Source organism: Struthio camelus, chromosome 5, assembly GCF_040807025.1.
Source record: "Struthio camelus isolate bStrCam1 chromosome 5, bStrCam1.hap1, whole genome shotgun sequence".
Classification (NCBI taxonomy): domain Eukaryota; kingdom Metazoa; phylum Chordata; class Aves; order Struthioniformes; family Struthionidae; genus Struthio; species Struthio camelus.
The window spans coordinates 26715411-26726502 of record NC_090946.1 but is presented as its reverse complement, the minus strand read 5'-3'; the positions used below and the strand labels follow the sequence as shown (position 1 = coordinate 26726502).

Genomic DNA, 11092 nt, shown 5'->3' with positions numbered 1-11092 from the left:
AATCTGATTTTGCTCCTGTTATTTTTTATAAAATTGCCTTCTAACTAGTGCAAGACACGTCTACATTTGGGAAGCCATTCAGTGTACAGAACTAGAGCAACAGATGCACATATGTCAGCAGTACAGTGTAGAAGTAAATTGTTTGTATTACGTACCTTGGTGTTTAAATGTTGAATCACTTATCTAAAAGTTGAGCTGTTGTTCTTCACATTGCATGTGTCTTTTGCATGGGCAAAAAAAAAAAAAAAAAAGCCTAAACATTGCTCTTAAATGTTGTTGTCCTAATAATCTCAGCTGCATTGTAAACTGTTTCCACACATAGTGCCTTAAATATTTGAGGTTGTTAATGTTATTACTTATATATAATTGTTGAGGACTGCAGCACTTAAAAATTCGGATCTGCTGGTTTTTTTGTTTTTTTTTTTTTTTGGGATAGAGTAATGCTCATTTTGGGTTTTGTGTGGTATGATTTTAGTAATGGGTGTATCTTCCTTATCAAGAAGGCAGCATGTTTTGCTCTAGCTGAATTTTGCTGTCTTTCCCCCTTTCCTGCCCCCCGAATGATCTAGCTTCAAGAAAAAATTTTAGTAGTGCTTAAGAAAAGTTGATTCTGTAGCTATCTAGTAGTGACACACAAACCAGTGTTTCATACTGTTAAATGGAACTGCAGTACAATCCAAGTAGTTTATTTTCAAAGTGATTGTCTAATTGGATATAATAAAATGTTTAGAGGTGCAGTAGGCATGACTTTAACTAGATAATGAAAGAAAAAGCAAAGTGTTCATTGATTCATGATGTGATTTCATCTTAGCTTGAGCAAACCATGCAGTATTTAATAAATAATAGTGGAATATTTACTATTGAAGCTTGAAAAGATGCAAGTTCTTTGTGTGCAATCTTTCATTTATGCATGGGAGAGATTTTAGTCTTTTTACATTATAGTATTTGTTTTAGCCTGTTGCGGGTGTTTGCTTATTTAATACATTCCGTCAGGGACATAAATTACATGCTTTTCGCATTACTTTTTTCCTTAGGAAGTGTGTCTTTTTGTTTTGTTCAAATGAAGTTGCTTTTGCAGCACCAAAGACTTAATCATCCATTTCCTATAAAAGGTAGCTACTTTTTTCATAGACCTCAAGTATACTGTAGTGTAGAGATGGGATTTAAAGAAGGTATTAAACTGAGGCTGTGTTTTAGCTTATGGGCAAGTAATAAATTGTATCATTTATCTTGAATGTATCATAGATAAGCTGCTATATAATGATTGCCACTTCAGATAGCTGTGAAATTAGGTGATTAACTAGTTCTTTCTTAGCCTTCTAATTTCTGTACAAGTCTAATTACATGAAATAGAAGCCAGGTTTTGATTTTTTTTTTTTTTTTAATTTTGTTTTCATGTTTGGAGTGTCGTAACTACTATATTGTAAATGATGGAAGATGATTGCATATGTTTTTTTGGGGGTGTGTTATTTGCATCAGTATTTTATCTCCATTAACTTTGAGCTCATCACTGCATATAAGTGGATGTATCGATGTAACTTAATTTTTTTTATGTTTTCATATTGGCATTGTGTAGACACTTAAGCTGCATCTTGCAGGCTTGACTTAACTTTTTTTTAAAACAAAAAATCTGGAATACAATCTTTACAATGTTGACTGGAATAAGAGTGCAAAGCATTTGAGTTTAACTCTGTCAATAAGCTAATAACTGGTAAACTTTTTCTTTACTCCACTAACACAAGCAGTGTTTTATTTAATGAATGTCTGAATGAAATAAATGTGCCTACATTTGATTTATTTTTTAAATAATTAAAATACAACAGTATTAGGTCATAAAAAAAAGTACCAGCAGTACATTTTTAATCACACTGAAAATTAAGAAATCTAACTTTTCCCAAAAGTTTCAGTGTTTTTAGTAATCAACTCTATGCATTTTATACAAGTATAAATGTGTATATAAAATATACATTAGAAACTAGGAGTATCCTGATTAATTTGAAATCAACACATACATGAAACCTAAACATATGGAGTCAAGAAAATGCTCAAATTGGGTAGTCACCTTATCACTTCAAACTTGTGCTATATGGTCCAACAGATTGTTTTCTGTTAACTCCTTTGTGTTGGGAATTTTTTTTTTGGTACTTACTCCATTGCAGGCAATGGATGCACCAAGAATCACCAATGCAAATGGAGAAAATGAATTTTGTATTGTGATAACAAAAATTACTGCATTTTCTGTGGGGCCACGGGGATCTTCATTTGTCTAATGTATTTACTGTGCTTTCTTTTTACTGTGCTTAAGGTGTTAAGCTAAATGTGCTTGTTAAATTGACACAATTATCTGTATATCACAAGAGTATCCTATCATATGCAGGAAAGAGTTGCTGTAAATGGTGCCCCAAATTAGATCTGCTGCTCTTCCTATGTATTGTAATTTTAGAAATGTTTGCATTTCAATGAATGAAAAATTTGGGATTCTGCCACAGCTTAAATTCAGAATAATGGATGACGTTTCCCCAATCCTCCAATACATTCTGAGAGAATGGACTCTTGTAACAGCAAGTGTCCAAGGGCCACCTGCAGAAAAAGGCTTTCAGGCAGAGGGCCTTTTCTGTGGGGAGTAGGGGGAAAAAAAAAAGTCATCCTCAGAGAAGCATTTATACGTGTTACTGTTTTAATGCCTTTTTTTAAATAAAACACTGCATGACTACAGAATTGCATATTTGCATATTACTTTAATTTGCAAGATTTTATATGAATTTCTTGTGTTCAGTTTTTAACTTCAGGGTGTTTTATTGGTCAAATATGCTACTGTATTAACTTTTTTGTTTTAATTTTAAAATCTTCTGTTTTTACTGCTAATTAACTTGGTTTGTGTTAAGTAAAAGTTAAATCACACTGCAAGCTGTAGGAAGATTTGTTCTAGAAATACCCAGTGATATAGACTTGATTAATAAGTTTGAACTGTTACTGTTTAACAATTTGTAGAGTTGTGGCTTTTTTTTTTTTTGCTTTGGATTTCTATGCTACACTAGTTCGCCATGTAGCAATTGCACTGTGCAATATTACAATATAAGGACTGGGAAAATTTTTTATGGATGTAATGTCTCTTACAGTTTGCGATAGTATTTCTTTCTAGTTCTCAGTGATTTAAATGTGACCAAGCCTTCTGTACTTTGTCACAAAAAGCGGGTTTTCCAGGTGACTATTTTGGTGAGTGTCAAAATAAGAATTTATGGTGTATTACTGTCGAGATTCACTTTGAATTAAAATATATATTGCAGCAGATGGTTTTTTTGGTGACTTTTTTGTGTCAAATCAAGGCTGGATCAAGTTCACATGAGGTGTTCTAACTCTCAAATTCTGATGTAATTATTTGACTGAACTTCTCTTCATTTTGAAAATTTAAGTTTTAATAACTTCCAAGGCTTGGTAAGAAGGATGTTGAAAATCTGAGTTTAGCATATCCAAACCTGAATGTTCTTTGTCGTGGATGTCCCACTTTTACAACCTTAGGAAAAGATTATCTGGCCCAGATATAAGCAGATATATTGTTGCTGCTGCAGCTTGTACCAAGCCTATGCCAACTGCTGCCTGGACAGCAGGAAGGGACTCCTGTTGCTGCAGAAGGCAGAGCCCTGAGTGGCCCCATGCTGTCAGTAACTCCAGATGGCCCAACTGGTGTTGACTTGACTCCCGCAGAAGACACATTTGCCTATACTGTAGTCAGCCAAGTGTGCTAACACCATCATTGGATTACAGTGTTTACTGAAATCTATTGGTTTAAAACCTGACAAGAAGCAGGGTACTGGGTCCACATATTTATGAAGCAGCATAGTTTGTGCTTAAAATTACATTTAAGATACTGTAATAAATTAAATGTAAAACATTAAACTGACACTGTAATATATTTTGATACTAAAACGTTTCAGAAAGCTTTACTTGGCTAAATAGAAGGTATTACTGTTACTGATCTACTGTTTTTTTTTCACTATGCAAGTGGGTCATATCATCTGACTAAACTCTTCCTGCAGCATTACCCTTAAAATATATGAAAATGAATCCTTATGTCTGAATTCTTCAGACACCTCTATTACTTCTCCTTTTTTTAAACACCTCTATTACTTTTCATTCTTTACACTTAGGCTCATGCATGTTGAATTCTAAATGCATGTTGATAGTAATATCTCTATCTCGCATTTCCCATAGAAAATAGTGCAAATATCTTGATGTATTTTATAATCTTGAGTTTGGAAGCATCCAATAAGCGAGAAAAGGCTGCCTGAGCCTTTCTTAGGGAGTATGCTGTCCAAGGAATCCTTTCCAGTCTTGCTTTCCATTAGTAATGATGTCAGGTGTTCCCTATGCCCTTTCCCATTTTTTTTGTACCTGGGCTTTATTCATCATTTCAGCCAACATATCACACAGATGTCCTCAACCTGTTGCTCTGCACAAAGATAAGAGTCCATGCAAATGTGAGTTTCAGACTGTGTGGATGATTTAATGTAATGCTGCATAGTATAATAGTATTCTTCCCCAGCTAGAGCCACACTTGTTGCACAGGTGAAATATTCAACCAAATAAAACTCCTCAGCCCACAAGAGCAGACTTTTAACTGGCATGGAGCACCTTGACTCTCATCCATCATGAGAGATCCCTTCTAGCCATATAGGCTACTCACAAGGATTAAGAATTCCACAGCTGAGAGGAACTGAGTTATAAATAGATATACTCCACCTCCCTATTCTATTTGTAAAATCCCATAAGGGAGTACATTGGAAACATGCATGCACTGCTTGCAAAAAGTCCCTGATACCAAGTCTATATATGAAGCATGTTCCCACCCTACTGGAACGTATATGTAGGAAAACAAATCTCTGTATCAAGTATGGATGCACAGATATCCCCCCAGGAGCTTGAAATTACTTCTCAGGACAATGAAGACAAATGGAATTAGGAAAGGTAGATTTAGGAAGTAGTTAACTAGAGTTAGTTGGTAAAATGTAGTGATTTTCCCTAGTTGTAAGGGATCCTATCTGCTCATCATTCTGGAACATGTGCATTTTTTTTTATTCTTTGAAATAACAAATCTGCTAGCGATTTATGAATTAAAAGATTCATTTGTATTATATACTATATAATAGAATATTAAAATATGACTATATATCTAGTGATTAAGAGCTAGATCAGGAACAAAACTGTAAAAATCAATTTATTGTTGGATCTATTATAAAGTTCTAGTTATGACAAAAGCTAGAAAAAAAAATGAAACTAATTAAATGGATTTTACCCAGAAGACTAGAAGGTACCACTAGAGGGCCCTGCACTAAATATGTTAGCCCTACAGAAACCAGAACCATGAGTAAGCTCTCCATTTTACTATAATAATCGTATAAATGCCATCTTTTCTTTGCAGAGAATTATTAGTAGTCAGCATGCGGAAGCTAATTTTGCATAGAATGAATTAGTGATTTGAGGAAAAAGTGAGTAAAACAGCACAAATGGGACATATTAATGGTTGAGTATTGGTAACATTCTGATTGTGCTAAATTTACGTAAATATGTAATTGCAGGTCATCATTGCAGTAGGATGCTGCGAATAGCTGGGTAGCTGTATTTAAAGCTGTGGCTGGCCAATGTTGAGGCTTATTTTACCTCAGACTTGATCTGTAAGAATTTATCAAAAAGAATTCATCCTACTTCTGCTGAAATTGCTCTGATGTGATGACAGCTCTTCAAGCGGTACTTCAAGCAAGGCTTGTACCCTTTCAGAATCAACTTTCTGGAGCACAGATTCTGCCCAGAGCCCATGTTCGCTTTGTTCCACCTCCTACCATCTCTGTCTGTTGACCACACACATAATCTGGGAACTAAAAGAACTCAAGGAACGACTGCTAGGAAAAAAAGATGTTACAAAGAATAAAGAATTTAAATGATAATTACGGAAAACATTACATGAATTATAGTGATGTTTGGGCTGACTACAATCGAAGGCGTTTCGGCCTCTTGCTGGGGCTCACCGTATCTGTAATAGTATTGATTTACGTGGCAGCTGGTTTCCTGCTTCGCCCTTAAGCATCACAGAGGCGAAGCTCTATCCTTCAAAGTTCCCCTTTCATCCTGGAGGTCTAAGCGTGGTCCGCAGCAAGGGAGTTACCGAGAGACTGCAGGAGAGGGGGGTGAAGAGAACACACTTCTGTCTGTCTGTGTGCTGGTTGGCTGAGGAAATGGCTGCCCTGCAGACCTTTCAGTCAACCCCAGCAATATTCTCCAGCTTGTTTGTTCTCAAAGCTTTTCCTGTACCTGCACAAAGCCACCAGTGGTGCTTTCTGTGACAGGTCTTGGGCAACTCACCAAGAAGAGGCGCTCGCCGGCTGCCCATCTTTATAGAGGTCCTAGCAGTTCCTGGCCTGAGACTCGCAGATCTATCAGCTGTCAACAGGAGGCCTCCAAGGTGAGCAGAAAGAACTTTTAGTCAGATCTATTTTGTGTTACACGTAAATAACTCCACAGAACTCCTGCAATAACTATATTATTCAAATGACACTTGCATGTCGGAGAGAGTCACGTGAGCGCCTCCCGCCTCGCTGCAGCGTCGGACATAATCGCCTTCCGCAGGTGAGGGCGGGACGCGCCGCAGCCGGCGACCCGCCTCGCTGGCAGCCCGCGGCTCCAGCCCTGCGCTTTGTCTGCCTTTAAGCGGCAGCGGCACTCGCTAACGGCGCGGCAGCGCGTGCCGCCGGGAGGCCCCGGCCCGGCCCGCCCGCCCCGCAGCGCCGCCCGCGCAGGGCTGCCCTGGGCCGCGGCCCGCCCCGCCGCCCTCGCGCGCCCAACGGCCGCTGGCGCCCAACGGCCGCGCAGCCCCCAGAGGGTCCCCGCGGGCCTGGCAGCGCCGCCTCCGCTCCGCGCCTCCCCGCTCGGCAGCCGCTGCGGGGAGGAGGGCGGGGAGCGGGGCCGGCACTGGTTGCTACGTGAGCCCTTTGTGGATGAAGCGCCCTTCCCCAGCCGCCGGCGCCCTCCGTCCCCGCAGCCGGAGGGGCAGCGCAGGCGTCGCCCAGGCGCCCCGGCCCCGCGTCCCTCCACCCGCGGCGGGCGCCTGGGCCGCGCCGCCGGCACCATGAGGGCCCCCGCGCTCCTCCTCCTCCTCCTGCGCCGCAGCCGCCGCCGCCGCTGCCGCCTCCCCTCACAGCCCCTGCTCTGAGAGAGCCGTGGCGCGGCACAGCCCCCGCACGGGCGGCGGGGCCATGGGCGGCGCTGCCCGCTGAGCCGCGGAGCCGGCGCGGCGCGGCCGTGCGAGGCGCGCAGATGGCGCGGCGGGCGGCGGGCGGCGGGCGGAGCGGGGCGCGCCCCGCGGGGCCCGGCGGGCTGCCCGCCACCGCGCCGCCGCGGGCGGCCGCGAGCCGGGGCCGGGGCCGGGGCCGGCGGCGCTGGGGGCCGCGGGCCGGCGGAGCGGCCGTGGCCGAGGCCGTGGTGCTGATGAGCGTGATCGCCGCGCTGCTCCAGAGCTCCCGGGCGGAGCAGGGTAAGAGGCGCGTCCGCGGCGGGGCGGCGGGGGCCGGGCGCTGCGGGGGTGAGCGTGGTGTGCCCGCTCTGCCTTCGGGAGAGGGTGCCGCTGCTGGGGGAGGGATGGCGGCGGGGGGGGGGGGGGGCGGCTCGGGCTTTCCTCAGTAAAAGTTGCAGCCCTCTGCATGATCGCCTCACCTCGCTGCAATGGCAGAGGGTCTCTTAGGTGTCCAACGCCTTGTTTCCAAAGGCTGAGAGAGTCCAAACGGTGAAACGCACCTTATGCCTTGTAGGTGAGTGGAAAAATCCAGACACCTCTTCATTGTCATCGGCATCTTTTCTTACCTGCTCTTTGAGCTGAGGCTCATTTATGAAAAGGGAACGCTAGGGTTTTCTGCCTTTCTCTGTAGATGCCCGGCATTGCAATGATCTCTTTGGTCTCTCTGGCTGACAGACGGACAGACAGCGTCTTTCCTTCTGGGACGGTGCAGCTGGGTCAGCTCGCGCTCCTCGCGGAGAAGGAAGGGCCGCGGGCGGCTTTTGGTACCCCACAGGCTCTGTGGGTGTGTGGTGGAGGGGGCGGTGAGGAGGGACAAGCGCTGCTGACACCCCGCTGCCGGGTCTCAAATGCTGCTCAGGTCTCCCAGGAATTTCTGGATTATATTTTTCCCTTTTCCCTTGACTCTTTTGAGTCAGACAGGATTCGGTGCTCTCTCTTGACTTCTTACAGTAGTAGAAATACTCATCGACCTCAAAAGTGATTACTATTGATAACGGTTATTTTATGTGCTAAATGTAGATGCCAGGTATAATTCTAAGGCTACACTAGCATAACAACAACAACAAAAAAAACGGAGAATGGTGTATGGCTAGATTAGTCCCTGGGATTTAAGAAGAGTAGGCGTGCAGATCCACATTTTGAAGCTATTTAAATGAGTGTACAGTCATAATGTACAACTGATGTCAGTTTTATAGCCATAATACAATAAGGTTTCAAATATACAGGTTGTAAGTGGTGAAACAGCGCTTCATACTTCATTACTTGTTCTGAATGTGTAAATACTGCGATTAGATTTATCTCTGTGTGATAAATTGACCTGTGATCAGAGGAATGGATAATTTTTTTACCTGTGCTTAACAACTCAGTCTGGATTTCATATGAACTCTCCCTCCATATCTAAATTATGAAGTGAAATTCATCTTCACTCTAAGGCAGCCAGTCTGTCATAACTGAATTTTAATAGCTGAAGTATTCCTAACAATGAAATATGATGCTCTTGACACTGGGTCACTACAGCCAGTAACAGAATGAAAGTATTTATATTCTCTTTGTTCCTTTTTGGTTGCTCTGTTCTTATGACATATTCATTATCTTGCTTTTAAGTATCAACATCAGTTTATAGGAAATCCATCAGATTTTTAAAATATCTTTGTGGGTATCGCATAGCCAACAGCTTGAAACAGCTGAGAATCTACATCAATGCTAAGCTAAAATACGTGACTGTAGTACATAAAGCACACAAAGTGAAAAATATGTCCACCAATAGACATTGCATGGGAATTTCAGGTAATTAGAATATAATAAGGTAGTTATTTTAGAGTATTAATATATTGTAGTCAATACTTTGCTTCAGAGTTCAGCTGCAGTTGCAAAAAAAACTTTATTATTTGTATGCAGTGTTTATAATTAAGTATAATTGTGAAGGTGCATAAATTTAATGCTCCTCCACCAAAAAACTCTGTCTTCCAGTAAGATAGAGCACATGAAATGCTGTTCCCCATTGAAGTTAGTGGCAAAACAAACAAGAATTAAAATCAAAGCATTGATTTTGTCTAAGCAGGTTAACTTCTGTATATTGAGATAGTCTGATCTGTTTGTAATTCTGTATTTCTATTAAGCAAACTTGCTTTTACTGATTTCTGTGATCATTAATGTTCTGGTTACTATGGCAGGTGTAAAACCATGAACTCCATGTGGTGTTACATGATGCATTAAACAATGGGAAGAGCATTTGTCATGTACAGTTCTTACTACAGCTATCTGCACAGGGGAATATTTGTATATATGGGAAAACTGTGAACATAAACGCTCATGCACAGATACATGCTATGTCTTTTGTTGTATTTATGTGCTGTACATTGTAACACTGTTTGTGAAGACAAAGCAGGGAACTTGGGGCATGGAGGGCAGAGAGAGAAATTTCACTTTAGTGCTAGTGCTTCAGAAGACAATTCATAAATTTCCTGGTACTTGAGTTAATTTGAGTAGCTGTGATAACGATATTATCTAACAAAAATTGTACTTCAGTTGACCTTGATAAAAATTCAACACAACGTGAAGGCTGAAAAGAGATCCTGACAGGGCAAGGTGTTCAAGGTGTTGGACAGCCAGCTGTTAGGAGCAGTGAGAGTGGTTATCTCAGTATTTGAGACTCAGAACCAAGTGTCAGTGCTGATCTGTTCTTCTGGACACTTTCACCGTTGAAGTGTAAGTGCTTAGCTTTGAGGCGGTAGATGGGATGGAAAATACCTAATTTTAGAAGTACCAAAGAAGTGTTTCTTTAGCAGAATATATGCAAAACTATTTGGTGAGTTGCAAAATTAATCATCAATTTCTGCAGTATGTCTTCCCCGTGACCGTATTTGAATTCAGATTGTTGGATGTGAGCACTAAAAATAAAATTACATTGCCCACCATAATAAGAAATGCATAACTGTGATTTCTGATGTATTATAGAATAACAAGAGCAAACATTTTTACTAGTAATGCTTTGACAAACTGAACATACCTGTCAAGAAAGGGAAAAGTAAGAATCCAGAGAAATTAGAGAGTGAGAGCGCAGTTTAGGGTTGAATCCTGCCATCATCCAACCAGGTAAAACTCCTTAGTGAGCAGAAAATATGAACTACACGCAGCCATTTTTCTTGGGGGAGCAGAAATGCAGTTTCTCTAATGGGTGGAACTTTAAAAGGCAGCTACTGGAAGTTGATCTGTTCTCAGTGGACTCAACCATTAAAAACACATCACACTACTTGTTGTTTGAGTAAAGCAGAAAAAAGGATAATTGGCTTACAGCTGTGTTGCCCATTAGCTTAGGCAACTGATCAGAAGGGCTCGCATGAGGTGATTGGAGACAAAAAAAAAAAATTTTAAGAAATGTTAAAATCTACCTTTTATGTATTTCACCATCTTCCTTGTTTTTTAAACCTTTTGATAATGATAAATTCATTAAATTTAAACCTTTTGAATGATAAATTTGTCAGGGAAAGGTCCATGTCCTCCTGTGTGTTTGCTGAACGCTAGAAGAGTGAAATCTCACCTTCGCTGATAATAATTTCAAAACCGGTAATGACACCTCCAGCACAGTGGCTTCTTCTCCCAGCTGGAGCTGTGGTTGAAGAATTCAGAAAGTGCTTTGTGCCAGTCCCACCTCCTACAGACTTGTTTTCGGTGAATGGCAACTGAATACTGACTCAACTTCTTGCAGTTCCTGCAACTCCACAAAATTACAGTCAGGATTGACACATCAGAAAGTGTATGGGCTAGAGTTCTGAGGTTCAGTGTTCATGTTGCCAGTGGAGTTGC

General features: G+C 41.5%; 1 protein-coding gene across 6 annotated transcripts in view; it reads left to right on the top strand.

Annotated features, from left to right (window-relative positions):
• The first annotated feature begins 7436 nt into the window (after positions 1 to 7436).
• KIAA1549L (KIAA1549 like) overlaps positions 7437 to 11092 on the top strand; it is a 131877-nt gene continuing 128221 nt past the window's right edge. For all 6 annotated transcript variants that reach the window (XR_011141400.1, XR_011141401.1, XR_011141402.1 and 3 more), the window contains exon 1: positions 7437 to 7525. Coding sequence is in view for 3 of the 6 variants with exons in the window: in XM_068945209.1 (XP_068801310.1) it covers positions 7480 to 7525 (46 nt within the window). In the remaining 3 variants the exon portion in view is untranslated. The remainder of the gene's footprint in view (positions 7526 to 11092) is intronic.